The sequence below is a fragment of the Microchirus variegatus genome (assembly GCF_963457635.1).
Source record: "Microchirus variegatus genome assembly, chromosome: 2".
Lineage (NCBI taxonomy): Eukaryota > Metazoa > Chordata > Actinopteri > Pleuronectiformes > Soleidae > Microchirus > Microchirus variegatus.
The window spans coordinates 13085527-13110471 of NC_139803.1; the positions used below are offsets into that span (position 1 = coordinate 13085527).

General features: G+C 42.1%; 1 protein-coding gene across 1 annotated transcript; it reads left to right on the forward strand.

The window, feature by feature from the left end:
• Positions 1–590: 590 nt before the first annotated feature.
• On the forward strand, positions 591–4237 carry LOC310944743 (52 kDa repressor of the inhibitor of the protein kinase-like; the record flags this gene model as incomplete). The annotated part of the gene is made up of 5 exons (XM_083910552.1): positions 591–686; positions 1376–1493; positions 1686–1784; positions 1878–1914; positions 2418–4237. The coding sequence occupies exons 1-5, from the start codon at positions 601–603 to the stop codon at positions 4235–4237; spliced, it is 2160 nt and encodes a 719-aa protein (XP_083766678.1). The 5' UTR covers positions 591–600.
• Between the last annotated feature and the right edge of the window lie 20708 nt (positions 4238–24945).

The following is a 24945-nucleotide window of genomic DNA, read 5'->3' on the forward strand; positions in this document are numbered from 1 at the left end:
TAGTCAGGGCATGTTTCCAGGAGGATTTGAAGAAGCCGCTAAGGATTATGGGAACAAATCGGAGCGCGCGCTTCCGTCAGTGTTGCACGTTATGTTAAGTGCGCGCTTACACATTGGCTGTTGAGCACAACGCGTTTTTCAAAATTGACCAAGCAAACCCGTTTGCTTTCAAAATAAAAATACAAAATGACTGTTTTACACTATCACTTAAAGTAAGCACTGCAATATTTGTTTTCACTCGAGTGTACACAGATATATTTTAGGAAAAACAGAAGTGACAGGAATCCTTTAACATTGGTTTTAATGGACAGGATGTCTGAATATGCTGTAGACGTAATAACGTAATAATTCTTAAAAGGGACCGGGGTCTTGTTAGAATATCTACTGATAAATGTGATATGAATAACAATAGTTTTCATCTTCCACATCCTACAATCCTCACTGAAACCCGTTCGGACATTTCTTTTTATTTTGAAATCCAGGAGCGGAAGTCATTTTTTTCTAATGGCAAGTAGCTTGGTAGCTAATAGCTAACGTTAGCACTTTGCCATTCTCAGACAAACCTCACCGTTTTATAAAAGTATATGATACGAAGTTATAATGCAGAATCACTGTGCTGCACCGAAATGTACTAATGGGAAGTCCGACCCTGAGCCACTCTTCAGGTTTCCTCGTGACGCAGAAAGGTAACTAATGTTAACGCAATGCTAAAACAGCTAAACTGGTAGCTACACACTCGGAGTGGTTGATATTGTAGCGCGTACACGGTATGTGTTTGTAAACAAGGCTGCACTTTACTTAAGTATCATATATGGTTCAAGAGAATTGTAATAACCGATCTACACATTTATTCAAGATGTTGCAAGTCCATTTAAAGCTGGTTACTCAAAGGTTTGACAGCTTCACAGGGCTGTTTTCAAAATGTACACACCATAGCTGAACGATTTATGGAAAATTATGATCAGGCAAGTGTTTGATATTTTTTTTAAGCACATATTTTTGAAATTAAATGTAAAATATACTAGAGAAATTGTAGAACTACACGATATGCATTATTATTCAAATATAAAATATAAAAATGCAATTATTTTGTCTAATATTTATGTTTTATAAAACAGTATTAACATGTATTTATATATTATATTACATAAGTATTATAAAAATACATGTTGTAGAGAGAAATCTCTGCCATTTTAATAGATGTGTTATTCACTTATGGCTCAGTTTGTTCTCTATTGCGACATGCATACACACATTTAATGATCACACACTAGATGCATCTCATGCAGTGGATTGTGCATCCTCTGTGAACCTCAAAACTAAAATCTCCTGTGACCTTTGACCTTTATGAACTTGATTTGAACACCTGTTTCAGGTCCAAGACATGGGCTGAGAAATGTCAGAGGAAAGACCTCATAGACAAATCACCAGAGCAGCTGCACAGATACTACAGACTGTGTGGGAAACATTTCGACTCATCTCTGATTGACAGTGTGAGTTACGTTTGTTCAGATAATAATGTGATTTAATAAACATAATCTGTCAAGTTAAATTTGTACATTTTTGCAGAGCAAATTATTTAATCAAATTGAATTAACATTATAATAAGGCTTGGCATTATGCTTGATTTAGTCTGTGTATATGTTCTGTTTAAAGAATCTTTGTTGGGGCTGTGCTGTTTTCAGGATGCTCAGAGTAAAACGTTAAAGGACGATGCCATACCAACTGTCTTCAATGTGGCGAGCCAACCTCAAACCGGTCAGATGAAGCGCACCAAAGAGAAGGTGGGTGAAACGGTTTCGAACGTGAAAAATTATTTGCACAATTTGATTTAGTCATACTATTAATTTGTATCTTGTGTCTCTTTATTTTTATAGACCAACAACGATGAAACGGAGGTCAAGGGGAGAAAAAGTATGTTGCAATATTACTAAACGTTTATGGCGTTTTTCCACTATACAGTTTTGCTTTTCCATTAGTGATAGCACCTGGTACTTTTTAGCAAAATGTCCTCTGCCATCAGTTTAAAAGACGTAAAAATCACAAAAAATCTCCACCAAATTTCTAAAATCTCAATATTTAATAGAAGTATTTTAAATGAGTGACTGTGTCAGATGGAGCCTGCGCTCCGTTAATGCAGGAAATACTGAACTAATCCTTTGACTGAACTTCTAATTAAATCAACTGCTTTATTTGCCACTAGTTTGTGTGTCTAGTATGTCACGCATAAATCAACATCACAGCCTTTTGTGCAACCATGTAGAGTTGGGCCATGGTACGACTGTATAGTGGAAATTCACCATTACACGTATTTATTGACAAGATAAATATGAAAAAAAGATGAGTCCCACAGCCACATTTGTAAACTGATGAATGATTGAGCCGTTTCCTGTCCTACAACTGTTTTTTTCTTGTAGAAGTGAAGAAATCCCAAGCAGACGCCGATAAGGAAGATGTCCCGACTGTTTCAGAGGAAGAGAAAAACAGAGAGTATCTCAAGTCATTATTTGAAGTTCTTGTTCTGTTGGGAGAGCAAAACATTCCTCCTTCGGGGCCTGGCGACGTAAAGCAGGATGGTCTTAAGTCGAGCAACTTTCAGGCATTGTTAGAATATCGCATGACGTGCGGGGACGATGTCCTCAAGAAGAAGTACGAGGAGAATAAGGAGTGCTGCTCCCCAGCTCAGCTGAATCAGGTGATTGAGGTGAGTGAGAAATGGATCCACAGCAAGCTGGTGGAAGAAGTTAAGCAACATGGCTGTTTCTCATTCATTACTGATGATTTGGTGAAGATCTCAGGAGACTGGTACCTCCCTGTGTTTGTCCGGTTTATGGACCAGTCCAACTGCCAGTGGGAGAGGTTTTTTGGATTCCTGAGCTTTGAAGGTGATGGAGATACCCTGGCAGAGACACTTGTGTCTGAAATTACTGAAAAATGGGGCCTGGATATGGAACAGTGCAGAGGCCAAGCCCATTCCTACACTGGGATACATTCTAGAAAGATAAAAGCATTTTCAGCCAAACTGATTGAGAAGTATCCAATGGCAGTACTTACACTGAGATCTACTAGTTTACTGAACATGTCACTTGCCGATGGTATGCCTTTGTCAGGGGTTCAGCTCGTCATGTCCACCTTGAAGAAGATCGAGTCGTTCTTCAGTCAGTCCCAGTTGCTTCAACTAGAGTTGGAAAACGCCATTTCAATGTTATACCAGGACAAAGAGGACAGAGCCAATGAACTGAAGGAGATCTGTCGTACCAGTTGGACCAGGCAACATGATGCATTTGAGGTGGCCGTGGACATCCTCGAGGCACTGCTGCTCTGCGTGGAAAGCGTGCATGACAACGAAGACATAAAGTGGAGCGATCTAGTCGCACACGACGCCCTCGAGATTTCGAAAGCACTGACTGATTTTGAGTTTGTCATGGCGCTGGTCGTGCTCAAAAACACAATGACACTGACTCTGGCGTTTGGGAAGAATATGCAAGGGAAAGAATCAGATGTCCATTTCGCTGCGACCAGTTTAAAAGCGGTGCTGCACTCGCTGAAGGAGGTGTCAGACAACATCGATGTATATCATGAGTTCTGGAATGACGAGGCAGTTAATCTCGCGACTGCCATGGAAATCCCAGTAAAGCTTCCTCGGTCACACTTGAGAAAGCATCCATCAGACTTTGGAACCACCCAACCCGATATTTACTACAAGAATCACCTGTCTGTTCCGGTGGTGAACCACATCATCCAAGAAGTCAATGAGCTCTTCAGTGAGGACCACCTGAAGTTCCTGAGAGGTCTGTCACTCGTCCCCGCCCTCATTGAGCAACAAAAGTCCAGTGAACCTGAAGAGGAGAGCATACAGGAGTTTAAAAATTACATCCCAAATGCAGCAACCCTCTCTGCTGAGCTCCACTGTTGGTGGGTTAAATGGAGCAAAAAGGTCAAAGGTGAAACAATGCCTTCCAATCTTCACGAAACGCTGCAGCTGGCGGATGTGAAGTTCTTTCCGAACATGCTTGCAGTCCTGAGACTAATCGGCATTCTGCCAACCTTAGCTCTGCAGGACGGCCGCAATGTGGCATATAAGCGCTTCAAAACGTACATGGAGAACACCCCTGACCAATTTAAATCGAAAAGTCTCGCACTTTTGAACATGAACTATGATGTCGAGTTTGATCTGGATTCAATGGTTGAGAGCTACATGAAAGCATACCCCGAAGGAGAAGAAAATCAGGTGTGATGTTGTAATTTCTGGATAGATAATCCACGTCTTTGCTCATAATGTACAGATTGTGTATGTCTTTTGTCATTATGTTGATTTTCTTTGATAAAATGTCGACCCTAAATGAATTAACAACTGGACCAAAAATGTTTATTGTGTTTCCATTCAAACAAATTGTGTACATTTTAAAATGTGTGTGCATGTATGCATCACCTTTGGATTTCCTGACATTTAATAGTATGTAATAAAGCGGGTAAGGGGGAACAGATCGACCATGAATCTCTCTTTTATCATGATTGTAATCGACCCTGTTCTAAAACAAGTTATAATCCTAACAAATGTTTACATTCAGATCCAAAAACTGTAGCTGGTGCAAAGCTAATGCTAGTGTAAAGCAGCATGACACTGAAATTCTCCTGTAAATAAATAGCCCTGAATTTTTCACCACTGCCCTGCGTCTCACCATCCATCTTTCTCTTTGGCAGCTGCATCTGTGAATGCAGCGTGGGGCCCTGTGGGTAAACAGCTGAGTCACAAGCTGCTCTGAAGGTCAGATTTCCAGTGTGGTGCTTTGTTTTGATTAAATCTGATGCGATCGAAGACTCGCATCACTTGATCCATGTACAATGTTTGCATTACAATGAACTGCCTGAATTAAAAAAAAGATATTTGAGCCAGTCTGTCCGTTCTAATCCATATACAGTGTACTCCAAAGTTCAGCTGGTACTTTATGCCACAATGTATTGCTTCCTCCAAGGGGATTAGGTTTTGGATAAATAAGAATAAAAATAAAGGACAATTTTAGTGAGATAGGGATTTAGGTTATAAAATAACTAACAATATTTACTATTTTATAAATTGCTAATATTACAATAACTAATAGTGCCTAATATATGTTTATGTGTAGTGTGTCACTATTACAATATATATTTCTTTCTTTTTTTTTTTAAATAAAAAATAAAATTAAAGGTGAAGTTTCACACAACCAAAAATGGTCTTATCGTTGTTATATATCAAATATTTGTAAAATTATACTTTTGAATGTATCTAAACTGAAACTTGCAGAGTACTTACAGGCCTTTAGTTTGATGTCAGTTGATGTAGGGACCCAAGTTCAGATTGTAATTCAAACTGCCTTTTTAATTTTTCACAGTAGGTGCCCTTTTCATTTCCCCCACCTGCTCTTCCAAATGTCTGTGCACGCCCTTGGTCATAGCTTTGTTCTGTAGTTACCACAGGTTAACTCTTGTGGCCAGGCCTGGCGGAGCCACTCTGCCCTCTGCTGGCTCACATGCGGCACTGTTTGCTGTAGTTCCTGGTTCAGGGCATAACACGCTTTCGGAGACTCCTGCCTCACCACGCAATATCAACTTTTCCAAGCATGGAATTACAAGGTTCTTAGTTTTCCAAAGAGACATTAAGCGAACATACGACCGAAGCCCAACTGTGCCCGGTGCAGGTTGTGCCCGCGGCATGAGTCCTTAGACTCTCCTGCAGGTTTGCTCAGAGTAGGCTAGCCAGCTTGCAACCGCCTGCTAAGCTAGCTAACTTACTAGCTTGCTATTGCAGTTCAAAATGACTGACTGCTGCGCCGCGGCGAGCTGTGATTACCAGCCAGGGGATTCGACCACTGCCCTCTTCAGCTTCCCCGTAGACCCAGATCGGTAAGAGCTGTGTTTATTTCAGTAACTCCGGTTATATATAATAAGCCGCGAGCGTGCACAATGAAAGTGTTGGCCACCCACCGTTAGCATTGCCGTTAGCTTAGCAGCATGTTGGCTAACAGTGACACAACTCTGTGGAAAATGGCGCAGACTAGTTACTCTTGAAAGAAAAGAAAATGTATGAAATTCACTCCGTTCATTCATTTCACTTGTGCGAATGGTCGCGGAAAGTGCTATTATTATGTGTTTGTGTTCAGTGGCTACGCAGACGTCTGGAAACCGTAGTTAGAAACTTTTTTGTGCTGTTATTTAAATCGCCATCGGTACACGACACCGATCGCCTCAGTGGTGTAACATTCGTAGAGCTGGCTGCAGCTCAAGGAAACCAATTATTAATAATTAGAGTTTGTTCTGATTGCACTTACAAAATAATAACATTTAAAGAAAGACACAGTCATGTCGTAGTGTATCTCACAGTGAATCTGGTATTTACGCCGTTTTAATTGGTGATGTACGTAGGGATAAATAAACATCAAACGCCTCCCCTAATCTCGTTGATACCTTGTAACTAACGCGAGATCGCGGTAGATGTATACACTTGTACATAGTTGTGATATTTATTTTAATATATTCAATCGAGTCTACATAATGTAAAGATGTACAGTTGAATGTCACCTGCAGCTCAGCAGCCTGACTCACAGGAAACAAAACCTCTGAGTCAGAGGAAAGACTATCTACTGAATACATCACTGACTCTGTCACTGAATGCTCTGTCCTCTGCTTCTTCATGTGCTCCCTTTTAAAAAAGCACCTGCTTAATATTGTCTAAAATGTTCATTACATGGACCTCTATACTCCACGTGGATTATTAAAATAAGTTGTGAGAGCGAGGCAATGCAGGCAGAAATGAAAGCAAATGAGTGATGTAAAGGGTGAAGGTGTTCGCCAGCATTTATCTGCAATTTTGTCCTTTATTTCTTATTATTTCTTTGTGTTAAAAATACAACTAACCAAAGTGCATCTGCCAAATCCATGCAACTGTAGTTGACAAAACTTGCGCAACATGCACTGAAGGCATCTCTCATTTAATGTGTCATAATAAGCTTTTATTTCTCCTTCCTTCCTTAAAGTGTTTGTTTATGGTTGACTTGCTAATCCCATCCACACTCTTGGCCTCTAGGTGGCACACTTTATCAGTTGGTGATGTTTTCATAATTATCTACTAAATGAGTTGGCCCAGGGTCAAAATAGATGTTGGATTTTGTCTTAAGTCATCTCCATTGTTTCTTCTTGTTTGTCTTACTTCCACACAATTTTAATGAAATTATGAGTGACTTGGCTTCTCCGTTCACATTCACATTGATTTTTAGGTCCTGCATTGATTCATTCTTGGGACTTCCTGCCTCCTGGGTGCTCCACAGAGTTTATAAAACACCATTTATGAATTAAGATCATTTTTGATCCTGGCTCAGTCCATGCATAAAATTATGATTTTTTTTTTGAAGTGGACATGTTTATTGCTATATAAATAAAACATATTCAGTGCATCCAAACAATGCAACCAAGGACTGCAATGACTAATTGATTACATGTTAATCAATTACTAAATTAATTGCCATCTATTTTTATAATTTGAGTGTTTGGTTTGATTCTCAAAAATTTCAGCTTCATTAATCTGAACATGTTCTGTTTTCTTTGCTTCATATAACAAAGAAATCTTTAAAAATATCTATGGTTTGTGGACAAACCAAGACATTTGAGATTGTCATTGTTTCCAAGTTTGGGAAACATCAGTCAACATTTTTCTGACATTTTGTGGACCAAACAACAAATTGATTAATCAGGAATATGAAAAAAATAGTCTTTATTCATTTACTACAAGAGCTGCAACTAACGATTATTTTCATAATCGATTAATATGTCTATTATTTTCTTGATTAATCAGGTAATTCGGGTAGGTGTAAAATGTTGATGGGTGTTAACCAAACCTTGACATGATGATCATCCTGAATGTCTTGTTTGGCCACAAAATGAGTCAGTTTTAATAATTTGTTATATGATGCTAAGAAACCAGAAAATATTCACATTTAAGAAGCTGAAGTAAAACAAACAAGTTTTTTCATTATTGAGAAAAAAATCACACAACTGATGAATAATTTCTCAAAATAGTTAGACAGTTAATTTAGTTTAGGCATAATTGCTACTAATAATAATGATTACTTAAATAATTTAGTGTCCTCAAAATGCTTTTTTTTGTTACTATTATTTAAATTTATTTTGGGAAAGACAATTATTGAAAACCACAATTGTGACATATACTCATTGGTTTAATCTTTGTGTATTCACTGTGTTTTCCAGCTGCAAACAATGGCTGATCAACTGTCATCGTGAAGATTTGTTATCGGAGCCTCCTGAAGAGCTGCACAAGCTTTACAAACTCTGTGCAAAGCATTTCGAGCCCTCTCTGATCTCTGAACAGGTAAGAAGAATATATTATGTTGAAGAAGACAAATAAACCCTTTTAACCATTATTTTGTTAGTGACTTTTTACGTTCGCATCACCTAATTAATGTTCTGCAAATGTTTGGTGTTTAAAAATCCAAACTAAGGAAAGAGACCTGGAATCAAAGTATGTCTATGAACCCATTCAACTGTCAGAAAGGATACTGTAGATAACAGTTATACAGTAAAGTGGGATCTTCCTTGTTGTTTTTCAGAGCGCCTCTGGTTGTGTCTTAAGCGAAGATGCTGTTCCAACAATATTTGGCTCCATGGCACCTGAGAATAATCAACCTGCCTGCAACAGGAAACGAAATAGAGATCCTGTACGTGTTCTGTGTTTAACATAACGGCATTTTTTTGATCACTTGGGAAAAGTGTAGACTTATGAGTTTCATTTTCATCCTTTTAGGCGGAAGAGCAGCCCACGTCTGTTAAGAAGACAAAAGGTAAAGTTAATGCGTTAAGATTCTTATTCAGGCCTTGATACACAATGTCCACCCATACATAATTGCCACTTTTACTACCATCTCCCCTTTCAATACATTTTTTTGTCTTCTCTACCAGAAGACACAGAAGCAACAGAATTGACAGAGGAGACAAAAGAATTTCCCGGTGAAAACAGTGAAACGCCCGACCTGCAAAACGAATCTAACGAGGATGTGGCCACCTCCAGAGCAAAAGACACTCTGAAAGTGCATTTTAAAGAAATTCTGGCACTGACGGGATTCAGCATCAACGATGCAAACGTCAACACCGACGAACCAATCGGAGGTGCTCGGGGTCAGCAAGGTCTCAACCCCATCTGTGTGGAGAAGATCGACAAGCAAGAAATCCTGAAGTTCAGTGAAGACCTCATGCGGGAGGAGATCCAGAACAGCCTCACACAGGCACGGTTCTTCTCCATTCTGCTTCAGGATGTGACGAGCATCGAGGGAACCGATCAAATCCCACTTTTCATCAGGTCGGTCACTATAACCGGTTTCCCGCAGAAGCACCTCGTTGGGTTCCTGCCGTGTGACCTTGATGCAGAGAATCTGTTTTACATGCTTCTTTCTGAGTTGAGAAACAAGTGGGGGCTGAGGATGGAGCACTGCAGAGGACTCACGTATCTGGTTACAGGCAGTATATGTCAGAAAATGCGGGACCTTACCTGTAAGATTCTCCAGGAGTTTCCACAAGTGGTTCTCTCACCGAGTGACCCATATGCCTTCAACATATGGATTATTCGCTGCATGCCCATGCCCTCCATCCAGAAGACTGCAGATACTGTAGAGGAAGTGGCCTCATTACTCAGGAGAACACCAGAGCTGTCCAAAAGATTGGAAGAAAAGATCCAGACGACCTATGGGCATATAAAAGGGGAGGCGTACAGGGTCAAAACAGCTGTCAGTGGGAACTGGGAACATAGCACCGATGCCTACCAGACCATGTTAGAAATTCTGGAGCCATTCCTGAACTGCATCAACGAGATGATTTCCAAGGTAGATGAAGATGCTGCAGAGCAGATGGCCAAGCTCAAGCCAGTTTTGAAGAATTTCAATTTCATTATTACACTTGTTGTTCTGAAGAACACGCTCTGCTGTGTGAGCATACTCAACTCAAGTCTCAGGGGAATCGTTAGCATCAGCAGTACCTTGCAGTACACCATTTCCAATGCCTTAAAGCTGGTAAACAAATACCAACAGGAGCTTGCAATATTCCACAGGAAATGGATTTCGGATGCAGTCGGCCGAGCTAAGAAGCTGGGAGTGGAAGTCGTTAGACCAGAGATGGACCAAGCAGACGCAAGTGAAACAACACTGGAGGACTTTTACAGGGAAACTCTGAGCCGACCCATCTTGCAGTATCTTGTTGCAGAAGTGAAGAGAGTGTTCAGCATTGAGATGGTGAGGATTCTGCGATGGCTCTCGCTCGTCCCGTCTTATATGGCGGATCACAATTTCAGCATTCGCAGAGAAAAAGTAGCAGACGCCAACTTGAACAACCTCGCAAGGCCTGACACGTTCTATGAAGAGCTGGGTTGCTGGGAAGTGAAATGGAGGCACGCAAGCAAGCGCAGAATCCTGCCAACGACGGTGTTTGCTACACTCAAGATTCCCGATATTGGGTTTTACCCGAATGTGCAGAGCTTGCTGCGAGTGTTGGGCACAGTTCCATGTGTAAACGCTGAGGCAGATGTGTATGGCCAGTACCATATGGTACTGGAGCGGTGCCACTCGTACCTAAAGGCCACACCACTGGACCAAAGGCAGTGCAGCATGGCATATATATATGTTAACCAAGATGTGCACTTCAGTGTCGAACAAATGGTGGATTCTTACGTCCAAAAGCATCCAGACATCCTGCAGATGCTGCAAACGGTGTGTAGACTTTCATAAGCTCAATTCTGCCATTTCATGGTAAAACTGTCAGTGTATTTGTTTTTGTATGAGTCTGAACCTGTGTATCTGTGTGTTTATAGGATGATGACACAAAAGAGAAACTTCCCAAAGGCAAGTGAATTTAATAGTTTAATACCACTTTCATAATGAAACAACAGTTTTGCCATTTACATGTATTAACAGTGAGGCTGTGTACAGCCCTTATTTCTTTCACATTTAACTAATTCAATAGAAAAATTACTTGTTCTGCTCTGTTGCTTCATTTTAGATACATGTCCAGTGTTCTTGTTTACCTCATGCTTGCTCCTCTGTGTGTGCTATTATGCAGATGCATGCTCCGATGCGTGCTATCAAAAACGGCTGCAACAACAATCTGTTGATTGTTTTCCTGATTAGCAATTATTTGGTTGATCCATGAGTGGTTCTCAAACCACAAAATTCTGTTTTTCAAATGTTAATTATATGAAATCATAGTACTTAATGATTTCTTTGTTATATAGGGCAAATAAACTGAAAATATTCACATTTTAGAAGCTGAAAAATCGGGTTTGTTGTAATTATTTTTTTAAAGAAATTGATGAAAATAGTTGGTGAATTAATTGTTGTAGCCCTACTCTCATTGTTTACGTTATTACAGACAATGCAGACACTCTTGTTTTTGTACTTGTCACTTAAGCTATGTTGTGCATGAGATTGAACTTTCTGTGTCCCTCTGTTACTGCCATATTTCATTATATTGGAAACGCAATTGTCAGTGTATACACTCTTGATTGTTTTTTTATTACTGTCTCCCCCACTAACTAATAAGATGAAGTTATCTTCATTTACATAATTATTCCCACTTGTCATTTTAGTGGCACCCCGTGGAAACCATGCTGAAAAGGACACCGAAGAGGAATTGCAAATCTTAAACCTTGAGATGGATGCGGAGAGGCTTGTGGAGTTGAAGTGTGCAGAGACTGATAGAGAATCTCTTAAGGCTGCTCTGCAGTCTGCAGTGACAGCTGCATACAGCAGTCACAGCAGGGTAAACAATGACACTTCTGCTCAGGATGGAGAGGTCGAGTACGTGACCAAGTCTGAAATGAAAGAAGTTCTCTCGGTGTGTGAGAAAGCAGTCAGGGAGGGAATCCTCACAGAAGTGGGGACTTCGTTCTTTTCCTTGTTCATTGATCGTGTTGTGAAACTTGGGGAAAAAGACTATCTCCCACTTTTCCTTAGATTTGTGGACAGTTTCGATGTCATGCGGTTGGAGTTGATGGGATTCCTTGAGGCAGATCTTGGTTGTGATACCATGGTTCAGCGCCTCTTGGAAATGGTTACAGTTGAGTGGCGTCTTGATTTGAGTAACTGTAGAGGTCAAGCATACTTAGGCTCTGGCGACGTCTCATACAAGCTGAAAGCCTTTGCCTGCAAAGTGCAGGAGAAATATCCTCTTGCTATAAGCACACACTGCTCTTCCTACTCGTTCAACACATGGTGGTCGAAATCCATCCCAGTACCTGCTGTTAAAAGAGCTCTGGATACTTTTGAAGAGGTTCTGATGTTTTTTGGTAGCAGCGTTACTTTGGAAAAACAGCTGGACCATGTCGTAGCCTTTGGTCTCAGAGAAAGCTATGAAAAGGCCCAAGAGTTACAAGGGAAGTTCTGCACCCTCTGGCAAGAGAAGCATGATTCGTATGAAGTGTTTGTGCAGATACTGGAGCCCTTAGTTGAATGTCTAGAGAAGATCAAAACCAACCCACAGAGATGGACATCCTTTCTATCTGAGCAAGCTGGGGCCCTGCTCGGCAAGTTAATGGACTTTGATTTCATCATTGCCATGGTGGTCTTAAAGAATGCGTCCTCTTTTACCAGAGAGCTGAGTGCAGGTCTCCAGAAGGACCACTTTAGCGCTGCGTCCCAGCTTTACCAAATCAGTGGTATTATGGCATCTCTGAACAGAGTAAAGACCAATATGAAGGTGTTTCACCAGAACTGGTTTGATGAGGCCTGTGCAGTGGCACAGAGTCTAAGAGTGCAGGTTGAAGTGCCTGAAAACGCTTTGCCAAAGGATGGCATGATAAAGCCAATAGGGTTTTACAAAGATGGCTTAAGTGTGCCCCTGGTAGATAACCTAATCAATGCAGTGAAGGACCATTTTTCAGAGGACCACATCGAAGCTCTGAACTTCCTCTCCCTGGTCCCATGCTCAGTCACCGTCAGTTACATGTTTGAGAGATTGAAATCAAAGCCACCTCTCTACAGCAGTGATCTCCCCGACGCTGAAAATTTCTTCACCGAGCTGTGCTGTTGGAGAGTAACCTGGAAGACCAAAGTGGCGTCCGTGACCATCCCGGGCTCCATATTTCACACGTTACGCCTGCCACTCATGCAGTACTTCGGGAACATCAATGCACTGCTGAGGATTATGTCTGTGCTGCCCAGCACGGCGCTGGAAGACTGTGGCGCCGTCATGCGCCACAAAAAGTTCCAAGAGTACGTTAGAAATACAAACGCTCAAGACAGGTCCTCGTGCTTGGCTATGCTGCAGGTGAGCACAGACTTCAGCAGAGACCTGGACCGAATGGTGACCCAGTGTTTGAAGGTTACCCCACAAGCCTTGGAGGGCATCTGTCTGGTGCGCATTCATTTTCATTTAAAGTTTCTTAATGTATTCGCTATTGTTCATTAATTAACATAATGTTATTTTACCTTTATATCCCCAACAGGACAAGGAAGCCAAAAGTTTCAACAGGAACGCTGAAAACAACATGGAAGGTAATGGCAGTATTCGATTACATATTTTCACTAAATTGAAAATTCTATTCAATTTAATGTTATTTATTGAGTGTTTGCATTAAAGTGCTGTTGTTTATTCTCCCTATCCCAGTTGACCCTGTCAAGGAGGAAGCTGAGCCCAAACTTGAGCAATGTCCTGACAAGATTGAGGATCAGGAAATGAAACCAGCAGATGAAAATGGGCACGCAGGAGATAATCGCCAAAGTTTGGCCACAGTATTCAAAATGGCTGCACTACTGGGGAAAAAGAATAGCGGTCTGTCTGATCTTTCAGAAGAAGATAGAGAGCTTTTCACCCAGGAGCTCACCATGTGCCACTGGTTTGGAAGAGAGAATAAATGCATACCCTCGATAGGTGATGGCGAAATGGTGAACCTGCTCATAAATGCAATCAGAGATGCCATTCTCAAGGAAATACAGGAATCTCCCTTCTTCTCACTCATCACAGACAAACCAGTCAAAATCGCGGACAAGACACATCTACCTGTTTTTGTCAGGTATGTTGGAGAGTCTGCCCCAAAAGTTGAGCTCATGGGTTTCTTACCGTTTGACGAAAACTGTCACGTTGACACGCAAGCAAATAACCTTGCAAAGATTCTTACTGAAGACTGGGGCCTGCCCATGTCTCAGTGTCGCGGACAAGCGTTTATGCACTTGGGCTCAGGTTACCAAAGTCTGAAGAAAATGTCTTTGGATTTTCTGACGAGTTATCCACTCTCTGTCGTCACGCCAAGTGAGTCTTGCGGCCTTGCCCATTGGCTGGCAGGAAGTGTGCCTTGCCCTTCAGTCGCTAAAATGTTGGACATCACAGAAGACTTGCTGCTGTTCTTCGATGAATCTCCTTGTCTCGAGGGTCAGATGGCGCAGGCCGTTGATGGGCTTTTAAATATGCCAAGAGAGGCCCTGGAGGAAATCCCAGAAACATGTTGCTCGAGGTGGAGAAAGAGAGAGGACTTCTTTGACATACTTGCTGACACGTTGGAGGGTATCCTCAGCTGTCTCGATGCTGTTAGCTCAAGTGCCACAGGAGCCAAGTCGATGCATGCGCAAGTTCTCTCTACTGCTCTCAGAAATGTGGATTTCATCGTCACCCTTGTGATTCTGAAGAATGCCTGTGCGCCTCTCCGAAACTGTAGCACTGTCTTCCGCTGTGGAAACCCTGCTGATATTCTCTGCGAAGTGGAAAAGATCCCTTCAATCATTGAGACTCTTAACAAGATGTTGGAAAACGTGAGCAGCGTGCACTCCACTTGGTTTGAGCAGGCCTTCCAGCTAGCAAACAAGGTCGCTCCTGAGCAAGTGTGCTTTTCAGAGGAGGCCAACAGCTACGAATCGCCTGAGGTGTATTACAGAGAAAACCTGAGCGTTCCTCTCCTCCGAAGTCTCGTTGATGAGATGAAGTACTGCTTCTCAGACAGCCACTTAAAGGCCCTGTCAGTCCTGTCACTGCTGCCATCCTGCAACCCACAGCCAATTCTGTCGGAGACCACAGAAAAGCCATTCAGCCTCTACCTTACAGACCTTCCCGAGCCAGAAGCAGCTGAGCAGGAAATCAATGTGTGGGCTGCTGCGTGGAGAGAAAAGGATCAGGATTCTTCTCCTCCAACTTCCATCGCTGAAACGTTAGTTCACCCAGAGTCAAAGAGCCATCCAACTGTTACCTTACTGCTCAGGCTCGTCGCCGTTCTGCCCAGTGTCAGTATGGAGTGGGACCTGATGAAGACCACGCTGAACGCCATGAGGGATTTGTTGAAAACCACGCTATGCAAAGGCAGTAGAATCGATCACGTGATGCTCCTCTCTCACTGCACAACGCTGCAGAGGCTACCAGAGGTGATTGAGAGGTGTGTGGAGGTGGATCCAGAGAGCAGTCCGTGTCTGTCCCAGGTAATGATAATGTTTTGGTTTTTACGCCAACAGAAAATTCGCCACCAAATTGTAATTGATTGTTTTTCTGGTAAATATTAAGCCATTTTGACAGATAATTGCATTTCTTTCACATATTTTGTAGGTGATGGGAACTTTGCAGGAACTGAAGTTAGACAAACGTAAGTTTATCTTGATTTAACTGCGATTATAAAAAGGCAACAAATTATGTGTGCGTATGAAGGTTTGTGTGTGTCTGACATTTTATTAATTTCTTTAAATCAGGAGCCTTTGAGGTAAAAGCAGATGAACCATCAGAAGCTGCCAGTGGAGAAGACGGGCCTGCTGATGGGGAGGCAAATTTGGCCGACACTGAAGTGATACTGGAGGTCGTTCCTGTCGGGCCAAGAAACGCCGTGTCTTTCTATGAGCCGCAGCTACGCGAACAAATCATAAAGGAACTCTGGGACTCTCAGTTCTTCACAATTATAACTGAGCGAGATGTTGAAATCGACGGAGAGCTCTACATCCCCTTGTGTATCAGGTACCTACACAAAAAGGACATCCAGAGTGAGGAGACGCTCGCGTTCATCCCTTTTGTTGAAGATGCAGTTACCCTTGCAGAAACTATTGAGACTATCCTGTCTGAAAAGTGGGGGCTCAATATGGAGTACTGCAGAGGACAGGCCTCACTAAGTGTTGGTGAAGTGGGAGCTCAGATGAGGGCTGTGAGTTTAGCTATAGCTACAAAATATCCCCAGGCTGTAAGAACTGTCAGCTCTGCTTTATCTCTTAATGTATGGCTTGCTAAATCGTCCCCCACTCCAGAAGCAGCTGATGGAGCACTTCTCATAGGAAAAATATTGCACTGGCTTACTGAGGATGTAGAACGCCAGAACAAACTGGAAGACATGATCCTTCATGTGTTCCAGGACGATGAAGGAAAGGGCAATGAGCTGCGCGACAAACTCATCAAGAACTGGGAGAGAAGTCACGACATGCATGAAGTGACGGTGGAGATTTTAGAAGCAGTCGTACTCTGCCTGAATGAGCTGAAAGGAGAGGGGAGTGATTCAAACCAGCAGCAAGCATCACAGTTCTTAAACGAGGCCAGGAAGTTTGAGTTCATCCTGGTAACGGTCGTGCAGAAAAACATCCTCGTCGTCACTAAAGAGCTTAGTCAGTCTCTTCAGGGCAAACCCTTGGATTTGTTACTCGCCGTGAAAAAAATGCCCGATGTCAAAGCTTCTCTCAGCAAACTGAAGAGTGATATTGACACGCATCACAAGGTCTGGTTTGACGAAGCGGTCGCGCTGGCTTCCAGACTTCACGTCCCGTTGTTGCATTCCGTGCTTCTAGAGCCATTGAGCGAGTTCTACAAAGAGTCCGTGAGCATGAAAGTGGTCGAGCACTCGATAGCAGACATCGACGACCTCTTCTCAGAAAAGGTAGTGGACACTTTGAGGTGTCTGGAGATTGTGCCTTACGCAATGTCCAAAGTAGAAACCAGCATTCTTAGTGGTCTTGTGTTCCGCCTGTACAAGGAGGACTTGCCAGATCAGCCCTCCCTTCACTCTGAGATAAAGTCATGGAAGGAGAAGTGGTCTGATCCGCTGGCTGGCTACCTTCCGACGACCGTGCTCGATACCCTGAAGACGTCGCAGATAAGAAGTTTTATCAACATTGAGACTCTCCTCAGACTCCAGGTCATCTTGCCATTTTCGAGAAGAGAGAGCAGCTTCAGGCAAGGAAGACGAAGCTTACAGGAGTTCATGGTTCTAGGAAAGAAGTCCCTCTCTGAGCTCCACGCACTGTAAGAGTTGAAGGTCTTCCGTCACAGTTAGCAAGTTTGAGTTACGCCTTTGAGATGTCATCGCCACCATACATAAGAACGACCGTCTCAGCCCTGATTGAGATCCCACGTTCTGAACTTAATATTTCTGTGTACATTATGATCTAAAAATCTTTGAAATTTGCTTTTCTTGTTTTCCTTGCAAACCAATCCCTATATATAATGGTTTTTGTTTACTCTGTAGTTTGTACAGTTGAATTGCCCAGTGGGACCAATATCTTGGCAACAAAAACAAAAGCAATGCTCCACTGACGGTTATCAATGCTTTGCGTGCCTTGATGCAAAAACTAACAATTCACCCCATGTATTATGGTAATACATATGTTGAAAGATGTCCCATTGGCGTGTGAAACAACTATATTTTTACCATTCTGAAAAATGACTTCATTATAATCATAAAAACAAACACCCCCCCCTTAATCTTTCCTGGGCACAAATAGAAATAGTTAGTTAAAATCATGTCCTCTGATGATTTCCCACGTTACCTGTCTCTTTGCAGGAATGAATTTGCTGTAAACGTATCTTTGAAAGAATGTTTCCTTCATAGGAAACCCTTCGTATATATTTGTCAGAAAAGTAATAAAAATGCTCCAAAAATAACCCTCCTGGCTTTTGATTTGATTTTCTTTGTTTTCCTACATATGTGTTGGGAAGAGTGTGGTCATTTCAGCGAGTTAACACAAGATGGCGCAGTGAGGCTGTGAATTGTCTTTGAGGGTGGACCAGGAATGGGGAAGTGATCGTCTAAAATTGAAAATTTGTACACTGGTCGTTTTGAATCACTGTTGTTTAGCATTAGTTATAAATACAGTATTTACATACTCTTACTCAAAGTGTGTAGATACATTTTCATGATATTGGAGATTTTTTCATACGAACTGTGACATACTTTCTCCAAAAGGCTGCCTGTGTTAATGATTATTAACTCATTTCACCTTCTGTGCTTGAGATGAAAAATTCCTTTCACGATTCACTCACTGAGCAACAAGGGTGTCGTTTAGAAAAGCACTTTATATGAGGTCACCAGATTAATATTTATTTTACAATACCTTTTTGCCTGACTGCCATATGAGAATGGACTGGTTTGACTTGGTATTTGCCACTGATGCTAAATCATTTGGTGGTTTCCATTGTTTCTGATGTGGTGAGGTTAATATGTAATTTCTCAGTGTTTTTTTCTGTGTGTGTGCTGATGAATAGCGTCTGACTTTCTTGTCAATCATTTGCCATGAATTTTAATCGGGTGAATGACAAGGAATTTCAATAACAGACAGAGCTACTGTGCTGGCAAATCATAAAGCCCAATTGTTTATAGCTGACCTGGAGTTTGTTTAACATAGTATTGCTTTTAAAGCATGTACTAAAGTGGATACTTTAAAAATGCACACAGAAGTGCGTTTGAATCCCTGCTGCTTTATTACAACTCTCCTCTGGAGCTAATTGGTAAAACTGGTTGTGACTGAAAGTCTACTGACACATTTGTCCGTAAAACACGCGAGAATGCTGGCGAGGGCGACGGTATCTGAAAACCGGAAGTTTGCGAAGTCCGCGAAAGGTTGTATTCTTGGCTCCACAGTGCAGCACAGAGTTCTACACAAACTTCAAGCCTCAGAGGATTTATCTGTCCAGTGGATACATGTTATATATGACAGCAATATATGTCCCTTACCTTTTTTTTTAAGGTGGATCTTTAAGGTGGACCTAAAGAGATACTACTAAACAGAGCGTTCTGAACAGGGCTGTTTTGACAGGGTGATTGAACTGTTGTGGTGCTTCATCCTTATGGTATTTTGTCACAGACATGTTCATTAGGTCACCAGGGAAATAGGGTATAATATGGCCCCTTTAAACGCCTTCTCTAGTATAGTTTTTGTGCCTGTTTGCACTAAATAACCCAAAAACATACGTTGCCACTAAAGCGTGTACATGCACATTGTGCCTGTCGATCTGAAGCCACCTGATCTTTAACACTGATAACCCCACTGTGTGAGTGCACTTTTTTCTCTTTTTTCTTTTTTTAAAGAGACATGTATTCTTCCTGTGAGCTGTAACAGCAGATGCCTGCATGACAAAGCCCCCGATTGTCGGTGCTCAGCTCACTGTGAAAGGAGCATCTCCGTGTCCCCGCTCAGCTGCTGAGCAAACGGATCTGTCTCCGCTGTGTGGGCCATAGGCATCACACAGGCCCCCCCCCCCCTCGCCATGGCTACATGCAAAAACACTGACTCACAGAAAAAAAGAAAAAAAAACTCTCTGCCAAGACTAACACAACTTCCTACAACGCTGTGTTTTATTTATTTACACTTGCAGAGACGTTGGAGGCTGGTACAGTTGGACTCTCAGGTGCGCCGTCACAGACAACATCCACCGCCTTAAAGCAAAAACGAGGTATGGATCCAATTGACCCGTGCAGCAGGTTTCCTGCTGGAAGTGGAGGTTGTGCACTGATGTAAAACCTGTGGCACTCAGTAATCATGTCCATACACAGCGAGAGTTTAACGACACTCTGGAGGGGAAGACCGAGGGCTTAGGAGGATTTTATTTCAAGGTTTGCTTTCAGGGCCTGAATTAAGATCCTCTCTGTATGTACGCTTTGAATTATTTAGATGTCAGCTTGTTGATTGTAGCCTTAAAAACAACACTGTAAAGCTTCTGAATTTAAAAGTGAAAGACATGAACCAGAACCACACGTGAGGTGTTTATGAATCAAATGTATTTACATGTATCTTGGTGCACTGCAGTTTTTGGGCCTGCACTTTCACACAAGCGTGGTCACGCATTCAAAAATACCTTTGTAATCCTTAAAGACGGGAGCTTTAATCATTTCTAAGGATGCTTTGGTGCTCTCACGCCTCTGCCAACCAAAATCTAAAAAGACCTGGATTCATGAGGTCCAGATGTATCGAGCACACTTTATCTATTGTATGTGTTTAAAAGCCTGCAGCTGGGCTGTTGCCTGACCATGTGACTCCTATACATTCCCTCAGCCTCAGTGCTTACCGGAGAGGATGGAGGGAAGCCTGTGAAGAACTGGATCACCAATGGCCTCCATCGACATCTCCCCACCCAAGTGGTGTGATGCTCCCCCACCTCCATCGCCGCCATGGTGATGCCACGGGGGAAAATCCAAAAGGAAATCACAAGAAACACAAGAAAAAAAAAAGCTATGATCTATAGCTCAGTGTTAGTCTGGCTGAAAGAGTAAAGAGTGATGATGTCCTGCAGCTGCTTCATGGACAGTAAATAACACAACAAATCTCAGGACAGTTTAGTGGATTATAAAAAACATGATCTAATTCGCAGACATAGAGAAAATGCTGCTCTGCATTCAAATACAACTCAAGTCTAAGAAATTACTCCATTTACTAATGAATCTGTCACCTGATTACATTATCAGTCAGTGTCTTCAATTTCTAATATTCCTATGGGGTGTCACTACAGTCAGGATTTCTCTGCAGAAATTAACAATTTTTGGACGACATACTATACTATGACTAGTTTAACCATTTTTGGACAACATGCTATATTATGACGTTTTTAACCATTTTTGACGACATACTATACTATGACGTTTTTGACCATTTTTGGACGAAATACTACACTATGAAGTTTTTGGACGACATACTATACTATGACATTTTTTACCATTTTTGGACGACATACTATGACCACCCTTAATCATTGCTTTAAAATAAAAAATGATCATGTGTTTTTGTAGCTTTAGAATAAGCCTTTAATGTGGACTTTGGCCAAGAACAGTGGTTTACAGAGCCATGTTTGTACAGCAGCCTGCAACGTGAAAACCATGCAATATAGAGTGTATTATATCCCTTCCAGAGATACACCAGAACAAAAAGTGCTCAAAATGTTTGAAATCAGATTTAATTCGGGACATTTGGAAACACTTCACAGTTCAAAGTTGGTTCTTCTGAACAAAAAGAAAAGAAAAACAGTTTATTTTGTGACTTTTGCACAGTTATTCTGCACAGAAGTCACTACTTTATGTCACAACTTTAAAATGAATCATATCTTTGACTCAACAACACATAAGACAAAAAAACACACTTCTTGTAAAGCCTGAATATGTGACCTATAAACGCACACACAGGATGTCCATATAAGGAGTTGCGTATTATTCCCACTGCAATTTATCATGGGCATTAATGGTTAATTTATTGTGCTTAGTCCATTTCATGACCAGAATTCACCCCCAAGCACTCAGATTGTGTTTCTGTGAAGAGTTGACCCTTTGAGAGCGGTGCGTTTTAACCTCATGGTGGAGGCTCCTGGACCACAAGACGTGTTCAAAGGTGCCACCCATCTGCCACTTAAAAGAGTTCAGTCTTCCAAGCACAATAGAGACAGCGGCGATAAACAAATGGTGCACAAAACACGGGACGGAGCTTGTTGTTTCTGCGTCGATCCCCGCTGTGAGCTACGGCCAAGGCAGACATCAGAGGGTGATGGGATTTTCACATGTCTCCTCCGAGAGCTGACTCTGTCCTTCTGCTTGTCTAACCTGTCGGCTCTGAGTCCTGCTGCTGGAATACTGTTTATGATCAACATCATGTTCTTGTTATTTGTCAATAATCCTCTGGCAGTGAGAGTCCCAGATAAGAGGCAAAATGGAACCACGCCGTTACGGATAAGGTTCTGTGATTGATTCCGTTCAAAAGTGTCCTTTCAAGTCCTTGCTTTATGGCATGTATGATGGCTGCTAATCAAAGCCCTGGTTTTAATTTCAATTGGGGGCATTATCTATGGTCAAGTGACTCGAGTTGGTAATAGAGAACAGGCCCAACAGCCCGAAATAAACACATTCCATGAGGGACTCAACCTTTTATGAATTGTGGATTTCACATTTCTTCCATGATGTTTCTAGTTGTGAGGCGAAGGTTTAAAGCGTACCATGTACTTCATTGTGTTATATTTCTCTTTTAAATCACCCCAAAAGGTTCAAACTAGTCATAAAAATGTACACGATCATCAGAGTACGCTGGAGCAGTGCTCGTCTGGGTTTATCAGCACCCTGCTCGGACCATGGGATAAATTTCCAGGGGCATAATAGTAACCCTGCACCCATTCAGCCTCTGATCCTCATGGGTGAAAGTTGAGTGTCCCTATCCCCCCTCCACGCCATGATAATGGCTCAATCCCCTTGAGATTGGAAGAACAATGGCCCTGTGCTCCGAGCCCGAGGACTCGCTCCTCCCAAATATGAACACAGCCGAGATAGTTTGGAAAAGTTGTATTTTTTGCAACATACAGAATAATTGATGATTTAGAACTTGCCACATGTTAATTTTGGATTTTAAAATGATCAAAAACTACTCGATTATGGCTGAACAATAAAGTGTGACGCTCTTGAAATTCCCAAATATAAAATATAATTTTTCTCCAAATAAATATAGTAGGTTGTCTTTCGTAGCTTTTTGAGCCATAAAAACACCATGATGTGAAAAGCTGATTACAGCGACAGTGTAACAGTATCTACGTCAAGCTGTTTTTGATCCTACATGTGGATGATCTATCATACCTCAGCTGTGATTCTGCTCTTGTGTGACATGAGTTATTTCATTATCATGAACTCCCTTTTTTTCATGTTGCTCAGACGGTGAGACGTGAGGATGAAGGGGCTGTTGATCCTGGCTCGGGATTGGAGAAAACTCTGTCTGCAGACGGGCCCGGTCCTGCTGGAAGCTCCTCAACTCCCACACACGCGCCGACCTGTGCCCGTTCACAGTTGACTGCCATGTAAAACACATGGAGTCTCTCTGGAAGCAGGGTCACGGCCCCACTGGAAATAAGACACACGTACATACCTTTGTGTGGAGACTGCAGTGAACCCTGTTTGGCAAACAGATTTCAGGTGTTGTTGTATGGTGGCGACTTTCGCGTTTTACTTGCTTACTAGCTGAAGGTGGCCTTGGTGGTGATGTTCCCAACCAGGAAGTAGTGTCAGAAAAGCAAGGTGGAAAGTTCTGTTCCAGCACTGTGTGGTTGTTCAGTTGTTCAGTGCTGTCCCTTCAGTTTCTGGGGCATCTGTTGCCCGTTTTTGTACAACATACAATACTATGATGTTTTTTGACATACTATACTATGACGTTTTGGTCAACTTTGGACGACATACTTTAGTATGACCTTTTTTTGGGAGCCGTGTGTGTCAGGTGCGACGGTGTCAACAGAGATCTTAAGGTCCACGTTCAATACTTGTATGGAACACAACCCATCCACTAGAGGGAGCCAAGACTTACAGATGGCAATGTTCAAAGTAAACAGTCAAAAGCTCTCAGAGAATGGAGGCTATGTTCCCAACCAGAAGCGAGTGTCTGAACAGCCCTTTGTGGTTGCTCAAACCAACCAACCAGACATAACCTCTTGCTGACCAACGTGTAATATCTCGTTTGTCTACCGGAGGGCAGTTTAGATGAATCTATTTGGAATCATCCACTTCCTGTTGGCCATTCAGACCTTCCACACATGTGGACACCCAAAGTCTCCTGCTTCAGAAACAAGTGTGTAAACCATTACACTGACTGTTTGGCTGTGTGTACCGGACGTGAACAAGTACTTCAGTACGTTGAAGTCATGGGTTCTATTATTGAAAGGCTTCCAAATATTAGGCGAAATCACACGACTGGCTCATGGGACTAAGAGAATGACTCAAGTTCCTGAGGTTCCTGTGAGCATGGGTTCAAATCTTGCATGGGCTGACTTTTAAATATAATATTCAACCAAAAAGAGTAAATAAGAGTTCGAAAATTGAAAGAAAGAGTGTAGACTTAGCTCAACTGGTTAAGGAGCAGTCATCAGGACCCTCAGGTTATGGGTTCAACCCTTGGTTCCTGTGAGCAGGAGTTTGAAACTTAAATGGGCTGATTTTTGAAGACAATAGTCAACCACAAAAAGTAAATAAGAGTTCGAAAATTGAAAGAAGAGTGTGGAGTTAGCTCAACTGGTTAAGGAGCAGTCATCAGGATCTTGAGGTTGTGGGTTCAACTCCCTTATACTCCAACATTTAAGTTTCCACATCCAAAGTGAACACTGAAAAGCACCAAGAGCTCCTAGATCTCTCAGGGATGTGTGGCGTAGTGGTTTCGTTCACCCTTCCACCACTTGATTGCCGTTCCGCACCACCGAGTGATCTGTTGGGAGCACGAGTGGAACCGAACCTGCCACCATCGGACTGGCACAACTTTGCAGTTGTGAACAAATCCACCACATCACACATCCCTGGGAGATTTGGGAGCTCTTGGTGCTTTTCAGTGTTCACTTTGGATGTGGGACCTTAAAAAGTTGCAGTATAAGGGAATTGAACTCTCAACCTCTGGACTTGAGCATTGTGATGCCTATTCTTTAACCAGTTGAGCTAACTCCACACTCTCCTTTCAGTTTTCGAACACCTATTTACTATTTTTGGTTGAATATTGTACTTAAAAAGCCACTCCAACCAAGAGTCGACCCTTTGGCCACAGGAGCCTCAGGAACTTGAGTCATTCTCTTAGTCCCATGAGCTATTTGCTATGTTGTCCAAAAAATGGTCAGAGAAGTCATAGCATGCATAGAGAGTTCTATAGCATGTCATCCAAAATTTCAAAAAATCATACAATAGCATGTCGTCCTAAATTTGACCAAATAAGTCATAATTTAGCATGTCGTCCAAAATTGGTCAAAAAAGTC